The 16,066-nt window shown below is 35.3% G+C and overlaps 1 protein-coding gene across 6 annotated transcripts in view; it reads right to left on the bottom strand.

The window, feature by feature from the left end:
* The window catches only part of LOC130810577 (uncharacterized), a 50,850-nt gene that overhangs the window by 18,606 nt on the left and 16,178 nt on the right, over positions 1-16,066 (bottom strand). For all 6 annotated transcript variants that reach the window (XM_057676684.1, XM_057676686.1, XM_057676685.1 and 3 more), the window contains 12 exons: positions 13,660-13,761; positions 13,290-13,478; positions 13,088-13,209; positions 10,033-10,183; positions 7,004-7,102; positions 6,809-6,910; positions 5,951-6,009; positions 4,869-4,971; positions 3,650-3,835; positions 3,254-3,370; positions 1,693-1,970; positions 63-1,567 (listed from right to left, as the gene is read on the bottom strand). In XM_057676684.1, coding sequence (XP_057532667.1) covers positions 63-1,567; positions 1,693-1,970; positions 3,254-3,370; positions 3,650-3,835; positions 4,869-4,971; positions 5,951-6,009; positions 6,809-6,910; positions 7,004-7,102; positions 10,033-10,183; positions 13,088-13,209; positions 13,290-13,478; positions 13,660-13,761 — 3,013 coding nt within the window. The remainder of the gene's footprint in view (positions 1-62; positions 1,568-1,692; positions 1,971-3,253; positions 3,371-3,649; positions 3,836-4,868; positions 4,972-5,950; positions 6,010-6,808; positions 6,911-7,003; positions 7,103-10,032; positions 10,184-13,087; positions 13,210-13,289; positions 13,479-13,659; positions 13,762-16,066) is intronic.

Here is a 16,066-nt window from a genome sequence, read left to right as displayed (position 1 = left end):
ATGCAGCACAGGTTTCAGAGTAGATATTCTTTCTATCTTAATATCATTATAAGAAAACCCACCTTCAACAGCAACTTCACAGTGTAAAATTTTCGCCAGAATACATACAGGAGTTGGAGAGCCTGTCGCAGACGCTTGACTTTCACCTGAAAGCCTAAGCCAGATATCAGCACTACATGATTGAACCAAAGTACAACTTCCATGTCCTGTTTTTTCATGTGGAGTATCAGAATTAAAGTCCTTTATAGTCAATAAAGAGAGACGCAAATCACGTCCAAATATATTCAAATGAGCTCTTTCAGCGACTTTATCCTCTGCAATTGAAAACTTCAAGAAAGTGACAATAGATTCATCTTTCAAGGCATCATCGTCAATAAAACTGCAGTAAAACTGTTCTAGATCAAGCTTCAGAAGTTGCTCCTCCTTGCTCTCAACAGGTGAAATTATGATGGAGTCTAATACCTCAAATTTGTAGACAATGGATCCACGATTTTCTGAAACATGCTCAGTCTTTTCTGGAAACTGATACTTACTATCATCTGACCTCCAATCAGGCAAAGTGAAATAAGCAATCAATATCGCTAAATATTTGGGAGATAAGACACAACAGACATTTTGAATACTAAAGCTTATCTCCAAATCAGAATTTTCCTGGTCAGCATTTCCTTTCCTAATTCGTATGTTCAGCACAGAAAAACGATTAGGCAGTGAAGGCTCCCACAGAAACTCCTGGAAGTCACATTTCCACCAATTGGACAAGAGAGTCAGCCCTTCTACAGAAAACAGCATATCAAACTGATCTGAGTAATATACAATTGACGCTTTACCGACAGGAATAGTAATACTTCCAAGAACACAAGACAAATCATGAAAATGTATGCTAACATTTGCTACCTCCAACAGCATATCCAAAATATTGGAATTCATACAGTTTTCAGCTGCCTCCAAACCAGTTACTGATGGTGTATTTAAATTCTTTCTAATGTCACTATTTGCAATATTCTTATCTTTCACTTCAAAATTTCTCCACTTGGGTATGGTGATGGAACTATCTAGACTTCGAAGACGCCCAGAATTATGTATTCCAACAAAGGGGTATTGATGCAGTGGAATACTTTCCCATTCAGCAAATCCACTCTCACAAAAGTTTGAGATACCAAACCTCTGGAAACTAAACGTGGGAATATCTGTGGATTTCAGTTCTGTTTGGTGCAAAGAAATGTCATTAGAACCAGAACTACTGCATACCATTAATTTATCACAAAACCCAACTAGCTTCTGTACTATATAGGGATAGCAGTGAAATTCGATATCCCTCAAGTATAGATTTGTGTGGCCATTTTTGTGAACTACATGATGCAAAAGAAAGCACCTATCCAATGATTCATTCCAATCAAAATCAACACCATCCTCACTTCTTGCTGCTTGTGAAAATAAAACATCTTCAACATCAGGCATCCTGGATGAGCATATAATGTTGCTTTTAGACTCATCCTGCACTTGATAACTGGTGATCTTTACTTCCTTTGTACAGATCCAGCAATCTTGAACTTGACAGTTAGCAAACCTGTTATAAAACAAAGACAACCAAACATATACAAAAAACATAAAATTTACAAACCAAGCTGTCATATCATTAGCAAAGTTTATTATCTCAAATAGCAAGAGAAAAAGAGTAATTACAAGCCTTACATAAGTTTTAATTGTTGTAGACTGAGCAGCAACACTGAGATATTGTCTCGATCATCGTCAAGAGAAATTTCAAATTTGAACAGTTCGAAATTTGCAGATATTGAAAAGCAAAATGGCATGGTTGGATAGCTTGATGTCATACTCGATGAAAGAGAATTTGGCTTCTGGACTTGTCTAGAGTTGGAAGATGAAAGCTGAAGACATTCAACTACGCTCAAAAATGCAGCATAGATACTGGCAGAGAAGTGTACATGAAGTAATGACACAATAAAATGAGCCTGCAATACAAATAAGAAGGATGAGAAAGCAAGTAGACAAAATGGCACAGAGCAGATATCATCACTATCAAATCTACTTTATGTACCTATATTACTCAAACTTGCATACTCATGTCTGACCCATATAAGTATCCACAAGTGTCCACCTAGACTACCTATAAAAAAAACCCAAGATTTTAAATAAAAAATAAAGTGTCCACGTGTCCTATCCATGTTCGAGTGTCAGAGTTCCCCCCCACAAGTACTTGTAAAGTGAAGAGTCTAAGCAACCGAGTATGAGCTAGCTCTCTTCAACTTATTACTTATTCTTGTTTCTTATTCTTGCACACCACATCAAATCAGATCAAACCAGAAGAATTTGGATCACAGCAGAACAAATAAGGCCAGATTGGACACCATCAAACCGGATCAAACCAGATTTTATGACTTATTCTTGTTACTTATGCTCGATATTGTTGGTCTTATCAATTATTAGTACTATTTAGTTGTTATATATATTTGTCGACTATAATTATTTAACTATTTAAGTAAAACAATCCCATACAAAATACAACTATAAACTGGTTCAGTTTAATAATGTAATCAATTTTCAATCCTATCAAGTTTTTTTTATTCACCTATAGGACGGAATTTATATCCCATTTTACCTTTTGGTTTTTAACAGTCTGTTTATTAAAATAAAGAAAAGAATAATAATTCATAATTCCAAATCAAACCAAAAGATTAAGAAAATGAAATGTCAATAGGAGTTATACCGATTGCTAAGCATCACAAAGCAAAAAAGGAACCCAAAATACTAAAAAATCACGGAGGCTTCAAACGTAAAAAAGATGGAAATTCCACCTCATCGTCTCATTTGGTTCTTTCCTTTTGCTGGTTTGCCGACTTTTCAACAACTGTTCACAAAATATTTTTTTTCCTTTTCTCTGTCATATCTCTACTCTCATTGTAGGGTTTGAATCTTGTTTGGAATGGGAGTTCAATCTTCGGAGAATGGGTAAGCTTCTGATGCAAGGGATTGGATTAAGAAAGAATTCATATGGTATATTGTGACGAGGTTCACACTATAAGATCCTAAGAAAAAACGCCAACCAAACATCCCTTAAATTAAAGGAAAATATTACTTCATAAAAGATTTGGCATATATTTCATATTTGACACTAACAATAATTACAACCAGATTGTTCATCTTCCATACTGGTTTTCTAAGCTTACTAGCTGATATAGGGACAAGAAGCAAACCGAAATGTAAGCATTAATATGTTGTGAAACAATACAATTACCTCTAATTGCTTCAGTATCATCTCATCAGGGATGATGCAATGAGAAATTGTGATAGAAGCAGAAAATTTCTCAACAACCTTCAAATCTCGAGGCAAACCGGGCATGATCAACGTCACCTGCACATCAAGGACATTCCTCTAGAAATGGATACCAGAATACTGCTGACATGAGCGGGATTAAATTATGTGTAATTCTTATATATGTGAAGTTGTAGATGTATGTAATTAAATGCCAACCAGAAACTTCTCCATTACAAGAGTACGATTGTTTAACTGGCCAAAACAAAGTATAGTTGTTTGCATCCAAAGCCCAAACCCCTTGACGACGCCTAGGCACCAGTCACCAAGTGGATTTGGGGTGATATTGTAGTGTGTGAGATGGAGTAGAAGAGTTACCTGAAAATTATCCATGCTCCCTGCATAATGGTCATATATGTCATCAAGCTGCACTGAGTTCAGAATATCACTACCATCTTCCAGTTTAAGCCAATTCCTCATGAACTGGCACTGAACCTTTCTTCTAGATACAACAGGAGAAATATTTAAGTTGGAAGATACTTGTAGACCAATAACTTGCAATCTCTGTACTCCACATAGTAATATAAAGGTTATCAGCTAATGCACATTTTTCAAAAGAAAAAAGACGCATAAAGATCTGGATTAATAGATAAACAGTACATGAAAAGAAAAAAACCAACAGATCACATTTTTCAATAACAAACACAAAATCATATTTCACATATGATGGATCATGTATGTCTCAAAAAAGGCAAAGCAACTATAACATATTAGCACATGAACTACAAAGTACAAACAAAAAAAAATGGAACGTCTAACAGTTCCACATAGGAATGATAGTCCTTGCATAATTTTGTCAACGATACAACCTCCGAAATGATTGTTGAGAGAGGAGGCTTTCATTCAACTCTGCTGGCTCCTCTGCATTGAAGTACGGAACTAGGTTGTCCAGAGTACCAACTATCAGCTACTAATAAAGCAGTACAGCAATCCACATAATCTTCTAGATTCAGTAGACAAAATTCACAGAACCAGGTTTATTTTTTTGATGGAGATATTCCCAGAAGTAGCTAGGCATACCACATACTCATATTCTAACAAACAGGCTAAGGTGAATTATAGCATTTAATAGAACTGTAACTATCCTAGATGAATTACCTATTGTTTTCATCTGCTAAAAAGTGACTTCTATTCGGCAATTTTTGATAATTAATGAGCTTCTATGTGCAATTTATTGTTTTTCCTTGCATTTATTTCTGCACCTTTCTAGATCATTTCTTTACAGTTTTCAAATTACAATTATCATTTGTTTTAATTTGAGTCAACTTCACATCTGGACCTCTTCCTTTTTCCTCACCATGACCCCCATTACATAAAGAGAATTTTCTTAAGCCTCAAAAAATCATGAACAGTTGCCCTTTCAGGGAGCTACACAGTTTTCAAAATAAGTTAGAGAAGATCATGACACGATGACAATCTATATTCTATGGAAGTACAGGCACTATATCATTAACATAGAAAACGAACACTAACAATACCATATACATTAGAGGCAGAAAGCTTGTCTGGGTCCTAATATGAAGAATAAGCAAATTACCAAGCAGCATTCTTTTAAAAGCTCATTTTCCCAAGGAACACATATGGAGAGCTTGACAATATTAACTTCCAAAATGACTCTCTGCCGGCGAGACATAATACATCTGCAGCAAAAAAAGTCAAATCTACTGTCATAGGCAATTAACATCAAGTAGAAATTTAAAAAAAATTTGGGTGGTTATAAAGTTGAAAGAGATGATGATTGATATAATATATTGCAAGTCAACAAGAAACACGTGCATATGTATACTAAGCAGCAAGACACTTGCATTGTATGTGCCAAATCTATAATAGTATTAGTAATAATACTATTTTACAAACATCTATGTGTTCACCAACTTATGATTTGGTAGTGGTTTTTTACAGCATTATGGAGTCACTGGTGAATGCATGGTTTTTTGTTAAACTGCTTAGTGACAACAGCAATGACACACCAAGTCTTTCCTGTTGTCACTAGTGGGTTTCCATTTGTAAAGCTATTAGCTGGCCATGCAAAACAACTCCATGACAACAAATCTTCTTACACTGCTGTTCCTTTTTCATCTTCTTGAGTTAATCACATTGAATATGATTTCCTAACAAATCTATCCCATCTTATAACACATTTTTCAACCATTAAGAAAATTGGCATGGGGTTTCTTTGGAGTCTAACGAGCTTAGAGGAAAGTTAACCCAATGCAAAAATACATACATATTAAAATATCCTTCTTCAAACTATTTCGTGTAATTAGCAAAATCTAGTTTGCCATAGAATTAGGAGTTAATCCAATGCCAAAAAATATATCTATTAAATATTTCCCAGATCAGCCGCTTGCAGATATGCAGGGTGAGGTTTGCCTAAATTACACCTTTGTAATGGGACCTTTCCAATTCCCGGAACATTGCACAGCAGTTTGCGCACCGGGATGCCCGTTTAGATTGCCTTGCCATATTAGCAACATTTTCTACAATTGAAAAATGCATTTAATTTTACGTGATTCCATCTTTCATAGAATGTATAATTTCCAGGGCTTCAAAACTAAATCTCTTGCAAACTAAAAAAAATCCACAATAACGTCTAGGTAACTGAGCCAACAAACTCACTCAGTTTTAGATTGAATTCGACATTTGACATTTCTTATCCCATTCAATGACAAGAGAACCTGAAAAGCAAAAGGTACAGCGGCATCAGGCATATGCTCAACTGCTCTAGAAATGAATTCCAGCAAAAAAATTTTAATGAATTCACAATTCATAAGTTATCAACATTATACAGTATAAAGTATACAGTATTTAATCACCACGGATGGGAAAAAAAACACAAAATTTTATATGATACGGAGTTAAGCATCCCAAGCCTACGCAGTGTACATTATAAGGAGGCCAGGTTATTACTTGAAAATACAACTTCCTTTACAGGCCAAGTTGGATCCTTGCAAGTTACTACTTACTACAAGTTCAGTACATCCATGTAAAGAATCTCAACTCATAAGTCATAACAAGTACTATCTCTTTTCTATTGCATACTAAATTGGTTACACAATCAAGGTAGTCTATGTTTTCATAATGTATGGAAGTTCCCCACCGATGACCAAATGGCATTGTGCTTTCAATTACATAAAAAATCCTACCAGTACCCTCTTAAGTCTTAATAAACCACAAAAAGTGTCCAAAGAAGTATTGTATCGCAAAACTAGCATGATCCTTTTACCCCCAGATCTTTAGTACTGCATCTATAAAATGTGACGTAGATTTTTAAAAAAAGTTAATAAAAGAGCAAATCCCAGCAATCCAAGTTCTAAACAACTTCTTCAAAGCATCACCACATAATTATGGAAAAACATGATTTTATGTAACTTTTTGTAAAGAAAAATAGAAGAGAATATTGATATGAGAGTAATTTGTTAGTAAAGCAGCAACGAGTAACTAAAGAGCCTAACAGTAGTGAACTAAATATCATACCCTCTGCTGCAAGGATTTGTGGGATTCCAAAATGCTGTAAAACTCCAAAAAACAAAGAAGAAACTCCAAATCATAATAAACTTCAATTGGCTGAATGGCAACCTGGTCAGTAAACAATTTACAGTAAACATGGTTATATTGATAGGTAATTGCAACAACTAAAATAAATATTCTTCAATTAACTATTCTATGTACCGTCAGAATCAAATCTTCCATCTGATTCTTCAGCGAAATTTCAAATCTAATGCTTGCAGGATATTCTTCATTAGTCAAAACATTCGCTTCAGACTTTTCCTGGAAAAAATAAAAACAACCACGCACATCAAACTCACTTGCAACACGCATTTGAGAAAGAGAACACACTCCTGTTACAGCATAATTAATTTCCAGGAACCTCATTAGTTCACAGTTCATTTTGACTAAATGTATCGATTTCCGGTTACTGAATGGAAAGTATATTTTGCAACAAAAAAATGCATATAAGTCTCTTCTAGAATAAGAAAACCACTTTGAAGGCATTGAGTAATGTAATGTAATAACTTTTTTCATACTAAAACTAGGAAAAGATAATGAAATCATCAGTTCGAAACAATGGGATTAAAACAAGGCCGCATCGCATCGCATCGTCCACGTTGTAAAGGTTTTCAAAAACAACGAACCAATATTCCCCGCATTGTAATGGTGTAAAAAAGTCATGTTTTGGGCCGTATCAAGTGATATCTTATGGTTCCGACCGGTATTTAGGAGTAATGATAGTTGCATCACTTCCATTAACGTATCACCGTTCCTTTACCACAATCGCGACTGTTACCGCACTTTAAAATATGATTCTAAGTTGTGTGAAATAGCCAAGGGGCAGAACAAATTGCATTGCTACAAGAATAGCGGGAGGAACACAAGAGTAAGACAAGCACATCAAACTAGGACGGGACCACAATATCTCAAGATATAATACCTCTACCATAAACAAAAAAGATGCCACATTTTCCACATTTGAAAGTTCTATAACTTGTAACATTACTACTTTAAGTTCAATGTTTCCCAGTTTTCTCCCCTTGCTCTTCATACTCCCTATGTTCTCTCTCTCTTTCCCCTCTTCCCTAACACTTCTCTCTTTCTCCCTCTACCTTATCCAAACATTCACCAACTGTTGTATGAAGCTCCCCCTAAACATTTTTACATACAGAAGAAGAGGAAAGGCATGAAATGAATGAAAGGTGATTTTGCTGAGTTGGTTATTTGTTGAACTGGGTTGTTTGGAAGAAGACAAGTTTGTTATGCAATTTCAATATTTTTTTTAGGTGTTATTTTGTTACAAATTGAGATCCTTTTGTGTTGTATATAACGAAGGGTAAAGGGTCTTTTATTGAATCATGAAAATTGTATTAACCGAGTGTTTACACTGAGAATTGAGCCGCTCGAAATGATTTATTATCTAGGTATAATCCCAAATGAAATATAAAACAATAGCTTTCCCTTAATCTATTTCTTTTCATCTTTCTCTTTGTCATCTTCTTCCTTTCCCAAATACATGATAGGAAATTCTGAAACCTCACAGCGTACACAATTTTGCTAACTGGCAAAGAGCTCATCTCTCCACATGAATACCTAAAATGCAAGACTTGGATAGATTTATCCTGAGGCCTAAGAGTTAGGCAAAAAGAGCAGGGATCTCTATGGTATTCTTAAACTTCACACTATCATCGGACAGGAACAAGATCGTATCATCTGCATATTATAGGTGGCTAACAACCACTTACTCTCTACCTATCTTAACATCATAAATTAAACCCCTGTGAGGTATCAATTTGTTACAAATGGATTCCCTTTTATGTTGTATATTTAAGGGTCTTTATTGCATCATGAAAATTGTATTAACCGAGTGTTTCGCACTGGACTGTTGAGTCACTTGAAGTGCTCTATTATCTGAATATATCTCATACAAAATATTATACAAAACCTTCCCCTAACCTACTTCTCATCTTTCTCTTTGTCATCTTTTTCTGTTTTCTCTATTTTCTGCTAGCACCACCACCATCAACAACTAGCCGTCACCAAAACCTGCAGTCACCAAGTAATGGCAAGTGGTTACTGCCACCTGCATCAATACCAGTCTTCAAACGCTCACTGCCATCACCAGTCAACAAAGTGCCAAAAATTGTGACAAGGAACACCCGCCAACACCAATTCTACAATTTTGCGCTAATCCATGACTTGACCAAAGCCTTTAACAATAGTGATGTTTCTCTCGCTTCTTTCTCGATCTCATATCTTCTCTCTCTCTTCTCAACACGGTTTTCATGATGGAGGTTTCCATGCTTGTGGTAGAGAACTTTATGGGATATTCAAAGTAAATGGTGAAGAAATTCACCAGTGGTTGGTGAGAGCGTGTGCGCTGATAAATTGTTGGATTGTGGTGATGGAGTGGAGGTTGCAGTGGTGCCACAACTATGAAAATTGGTGTTTCGTGGCTGTGGCGTGGGCAGTTGTTGCCATTTCTCGTTTTGGAAGGGGTGGTGATATGTTGGGCTTGGGGAAGGTAAAGGGAAACCAGGTAAAGTCATCCATAACTTACTTTTATGCCTCCCCTCATGTTGCATGTATTATGTTGTGGAGCAAGTATGTAAATCAACCTCAGGACAACCAACCACTCAAATGAGATAAGTTCAATTAAGTCCAGCATATAACTTCTTATATTAGCTTAAGAACGAATAGAAAGTCCCAGATCATTGACCACTCACAAAGGCCTACGAAACAACAAAACCCATACAAGAAAAGCGGAGAAGTTTCTGATTAGCACCCATAAAATGTGGATTGACGGATAATAGCTCAATAGTTTTCACTTTTCTTTTTTCTATTTCATGCTGGATTACTACCCTTGTCTCCGCAGTTTTTACAATCCCTACCTTTGACCCAAATCACACTTAGATGCAATCAACAAAAAATTTGGCCGGAAATGGGGGGTTGAATGGCATAAAGAGGGTGGAAAGAAGTAATTATGCAAATATGTAGCAATAATGGGGATTAATGCACCCAAAACAATTAATACACTTCATTTCACAAACATGCAAAGTTAACAGATATCAATAAGCAAATTTTCCTATCTAAAAACACAGAAAGCATGGCATTGAAAACTAATCACAAGATTCATCAAATTACCACGACTGCCAATCTACACAATATAAATTCACACAAAAAGCAAAGTGCGTAAAAGAAAAAGAAACCTCTTTCATTCGCAAAATTGCCGTTTGCTTTGACGAATTAATGACCTCAGCAGACCCAACATTCGCAATGATGTCAGTGGAGTCTTCCCAGATATTAAACTCTATTTGAGTAGAACTGCATGTCAAATTTGCTATCTCATTACCCAAATTCCTAAAACACAAACAAAAAATAGTCAAAATTTAATTCATATGGAGATGGCGATAGTTACAGTGTAGAGAAACCTGATGGCCTTCAAAAATTCAAATTCAAAAGGTGCAGTCTAGTTTTAGAGGACATCAAAAGAGAACATCCATGAAAAGTTTAAGATACAAACACCCAAAAAAAAAATCAAGACAATGATTATATCTCTTAAAAAGCCATTTTACAGGAAACGTAGGAACTTATAATTATGGAGGACCTGGAACAATCTTGGATCCTTTCTATATGGCATGTGACTCCTAAAGATTTAATCATTCAAATTCAGCCCTAGAAACTTCAAGATCATCAGAGAAGCAGAATACCACAGATCACCTTCCACTTAACATACACAAACTAATAAAGGAAGCCTTAACTAACTCCAAATAGAAAGTGAATCGGACCACTAGATCCCTGTAATTAAAAAACAAGAAAACTTGCAACACAAGAATAACAACACTCCCTTAGCACACTATAGATACATCGACATGGCTACATTACAATGAATGAGACCCTACTGTGCAATATTGGTTTTAAGTAATGCCTATAACCAAGACACATGTTGACCTGCCTGGCTTAGATAATTCAATTTGGTGACTTAATACATCTAGATATATATTTTTGTTGCAAATGATGAATGAGGGATATCCCATATGTGAATACAAGAGAGCTCCGAAAACATAGTGCAAAAACAAGGCCGCATCATCCTATCGCGATTGTATCATAAAGGTTTTTGAGTTTACCGTGACCAAAATATAGGCCAATATTGACCGCGATATCCTTTTCACGACCATTACCACGACAGTGACCGAATCCGTTTTTTGCACTATGGCTGAAAAAGAAAAAAACCAGAAGTCTGGTGCTTGAACAAGAACTTGAGGGCAATATCAACAGGAAGTGTCCCAAAAAACAGTTTCTTACAGAAGATTATGCTCCACATAAGATTATAACATAGACTATCATACATTTGAAAATTAGTAATGGATGAACCATGGAGAGGTGACAAAAATGAGGACATAGAAATAGAGGAAGCTGATAGAATAAGTAGCATGCTGACTGCAAAAATAAATAAACAGATAATCGGAGCAATCTTGGATGAACCATGTCTTTTCTTCTAAGCTTTTGCAGAAAATATAAACGTTATCCAAACTTTGACCTTTTGCAGCAAATCATATAGATCATGAAGGAAACCTTTAAGTGCAGGAGAACTGCTAGAAATGATTCAACTCTACAAGACCTTTTTCCTGACTCACTCACAAGATGATAGCTTCTCCCAAAAGCATACAAAAAAAAGCCTCAATACTTTCCTAACTTTTTAGCACCACTACAAGCATTCTATAAATTGAAAAAAGTAAGTGGATAATATCCTAGTGTAATGAATAATGACCCAATCACAACAATCACACCCCAAAAATGAATATTAGCACAATTTTAACATTCAGAGCATACTGATTGCTAAAAAAAACCACAAGACGACTCCATAATAAGTTACCGCACTCACAAATTCTTCAAAGAAAATAATTTTTGCCATCTAATTTTATAGTTGGAATGACAATTGCTATTTGAAAGAAAGCCTCTGTCACAATCCAAAAGCAAGAGAAGCTAACATAATTTCTGTTGTTCCAAGTCCATACACAAAGTAACACATCTCGTAATATTTCAGAAAATTAGCCAGAAACTTCTGTCAAACAATTTTGATATTCTTTTAGTGCGTAGATGTTCAACAAAAGTCAAGCTGATATATTATTGAATACAGTCTTAATGGAACTTACAGAGAGTAAAAATAAATACTATATTATGCCGAGATGGCACAACCTTTGTAGTACTTTCAAATTTTGCAAAGGCTTCAACAATAATGGGACAAGGTTTCACTAAGTCCAACAAAGGATCCTAAGTTCACCTCCAGCACTGAGGTCCAAATATACCTTTTTGTGTAACAACACGTTTTGATGGGAATCGCAAAGTGAACTGTTAACTTGAAACATATGCATTTTATCATAGTAATTCAAGTTTTTTAGAACATATATCATAATTAAACCTTAGAATAGACCTTTTAGAACCTAATGCAAATTCTAATAAAAAAGATTTATACTAGTTAGCATTTAAGATAAGAGCTTCAAATAGTCATTGCTGCATGGTTCTTAAACAAAACATACATAACGGCCGGATTTTGCAGAACATTAAGCTTAATATCCATTATAAAGCATAACAGAACAACCTCATTTTTAATCCATGTGTCCAACTATACCAAGAACAGGATTAAAATGTCAGCAAAAATTATCAATTAGGGTTTGTTCTCCTAGGCTTATAAAATAAGCGCTTAGGTCTAGTAAGTGTCACTTCCAACAAATTCATATATTTCGAATAAATGCTGATAAGTTTTAAAAATATCCAAAATTCAATTAACAACTACAGTGAGCAAAAATATATTACAAAAAGTTCTAATAAGTTCCAATAAGTTCACATATCTCTCAATAAGTTCAGAAAGGTAAAAATAAGTTGAGGAAAACGCACCTAAGTTTACATTCTTTAGTAATTAATAAAAAAAACTTCATAACACTACCAAAGTACGTTTCAACCAGTTGAAGTTTTATGATGGCCACGATAACGACATTTCTTGCTACATCATGGGGCAATGTGAAGATTAAACAAGAAGTTCATTCACATCCATATGAAATGTCTTTTTTCTCTAGTCTTTGCAAGCAATTCACAATTTCACAAAGAACTAATATAGTTTGAATATAGTTTGAGCAAATATACAAATGCATATTATAACTATAAAAAATTAAAGGAAAGGACAATGCAATCATTAATTTTTAGAGGACGTAGGCATTAGACTACAAACTACATGCTACATAAAAAAAAAATAAGAGCCCTTACATGCTCTTCATCAGTAATGATATCTTATTAATGTGGAAGTTGAGTGCAAACAGGTGTAGCACACCACTGGATGCAGAGTTTGCAGAAGGCATAGGCTGGAACTTAGTAGCTTCACAAATGTCCTAAGAGAATTACTTAATTAGATCATATAGCTAGCAAAGATCACAGAGATTTTATACAGATAAACAAGCTTCACGTTTACCTTTATGACCTCATCTGAGACTACTCCAGAGAACTGACTAGAATCAGCCGTTCCCCCTGCACCCAGCACACCACGGGATAACCAGTTCAACCATCCACGAGCTCTACCAGCAGAAGTTTCGGGATTTGGCAACTTTTCTGCAGAGTTGATACCTTCTATTGCCTCGGAGGATACTGAGCATTGAGTATCCTTCAATGAAAATTAACGCTTAAAATTGTTTGACATAAATCAACAAGAAATGATCATAACCAATATCTATTTCCTCTTGGACAAAGTCAATGACACGTTAACAGAAATTTTAAATATGAAGCGAACATAAGCTCAATGCATATATGATCACACATCAAAAATCTAGCCAGATGTCAGATACCTCCAACTCCTGTTCAGCAATAGATCGAAACCTCAAAATATCCTCTATATCAGAATCCTTTTCCATTTGTTCCAATTTGTAGAGTAAATCTGGGTCAACTGGCTGGGAAAACAATAGAAAGGGCCAAGAAAATAATTAAACATGAATGCCAACTAAGATAAAAGTTTTGAGCACAAAAGTGAAACATAGAATAAATATGAGACCTCCAAATACACAAATAATTTCAATGAGGTAATTCTTTTACTCTTATTTTTCAAGGCCTACCATCAACATTCAATTCTTCCACAATTTATGGATCAAAAAACATCATTTTTAAAAAAGCTTCACAATAAGAGGACAAGAGTCCTTTTATAGTATTCAATGAAAGCAGTGTGTTATTCAAACTTTACATCACTAACAATGTGATTATTGAGTGAAGTCGAGTTATGAGAAGGAATTTGAGAGTGAGGGCACCGATATCCCTTGTTAGGATTTGGAATGGGAACTGGGAAGAGAAAGAAGTGAATGAAGGATGTATTATCCATCTCATTTTTTCAAGCAGTTCTTGTCATTGAACACATTGGGGTAAAATGAAAGTCAGCTCCATCTTGTTGCGATTTGTCAACCAAATTACGAGCCAAAAGGATGCTTAACATTCTTATACTATGGGAAAAGGAAAACTCTGGATTATGGCAGTTTAAGGTCCACCTAGACCAGAGGGAAGAAAATACTTTTTGGATGAAATATGCAGGCTTAATGGCTCGTACTCTCCAGACTGGCTTGTGGGAGACTAGGAGGCAATTTCAACGTTGATTCTCAAATGTAAAGAAAGATAGAATTCAGTTCTCAAGAAGTATGACTCTGTTTGATAATGGCCTTTACGTTACCTTGTGGCCAATGTTACCTTCACATGGTCAGTTTCAGGTGCTAGCAGGGCAAAACACAGATAAGACAGATTCATGTCTTTGAGGATGGGGAAATGCTTATTGGACCACACTCTCTCCCTGGATTATAGTGTCTTCCGATCAACGGAAGGCTCTGCAAGAGACTATAGACGATTTAGAATTCAAGGAAATGGAAGATGATCTTTTTCCCGAAACCACAGAAAGGAAAATTTAAAGAACGAATAGGACCACTTAAATCTCTTACAAGAAAGAAGAATGCAATAAAAAAAAAAGTTAGATGAATAAATGAAGGAGATATTAACTCTAAATTATTTTCTAGAGTTGTAAACGGTAGATGAAAGAAATTTTCATCAAGAAAATTGTGTACAACAGCAACTAGGTGATTCAAAAGAATGATGAGATTGGGTGAGAGATCACTACTTCTTACAGGAATTTGTATTCAGAAGAGACACCTTCTAGATAGACCTTTCATCGATGGCACAGAGTGGAAGCCCATTGACAAACCTTTAACTGATTGTAATGGATACAGAAACCTTTCGAGATTGAGGAAATCAGATAAGCTGTTTTTGAGTTTGATTGGCAAAAAATCTCCTTATGGTTTACATTGGAATTTTTTCAAAGAAGTTGGGAGATAATAAAAGATGACCTCTTCAAAATTTTCCAGGAATTTGACCAGACAAGTAAAATTTGCCAAAGCATGAACAGACGACATAAGCAATAGGATCCTGAAATAAGGTGAGCTCAACACACTACAGACCGAAAATAAGCCTTATCTTATCGTATCCGCCAAGTCATAAGAGTTTTGAAATCTACTGAATTTATACTACCCACATCAAAAAAACTGTAAATACATCACGTCTTAGCCAATTAAAGGAATATCTCATTGTTTCGACTGATATTAGACACCCGTAACCCGTTACTACATCACTAGGACCCTTAATCAATCACAACTGAAACCGCACTTCTGCACATTGAAACACAACCTTATGCTAGGAATTAAATGACTCATAGTAATAATGGAGCTGTAGGATTGATTTAGAAGGGAATGTATTACTAATATTAAGCAAAATACTCAGCAATACAATGGAAGCCTTCTTTCGAGAGGAAGGTGCTCTCCCAATAACAATTTGTTAATTAATCACTCGATACCTTTCCCTTTCCCCCATCCTCTATTAATAGCAAAATTCATAACAAAAACTTAAGTATACCTTCAACAAGGCAGCCAGGATAACAAACTCATAACAACTTTTCTCTAGATTTACTTTATTACCCTCTACCCCAAAACTGAATTTAACAACCTTCCAGCTCAGCGATCTTCTAGCAACTTCAGCCTTCTTCTGGTAATTTCGTTTTGGGCCTTCTAGCATAAGTGAAGCGAATATCAGTTTTGGGCTGGTTCCTGCATCTTAGCTGATTAAAATTGTCTTTGTTTTATTTATTTGTATTTTTTTTAATTTATCTTTAGATTAGCTGAAAGATAAGGATTTAACGCTGCCTAAAAGTTGAACAACACCGTCAAAGCC

Source organism: Amaranthus tricolor, chromosome 4 (assembly GCF_026212465.1).
Source record: "Amaranthus tricolor cultivar Red isolate AtriRed21 chromosome 4, ASM2621246v1, whole genome shotgun sequence".
Classification (NCBI taxonomy): Eukaryota; Viridiplantae; Streptophyta; class Magnoliopsida; order Caryophyllales; family Amaranthaceae; genus Amaranthus; species Amaranthus tricolor.
Note: the sequence above shows the minus strand (reverse complement) of the source record. Positions and strands in the feature narration are given on the sequence as shown.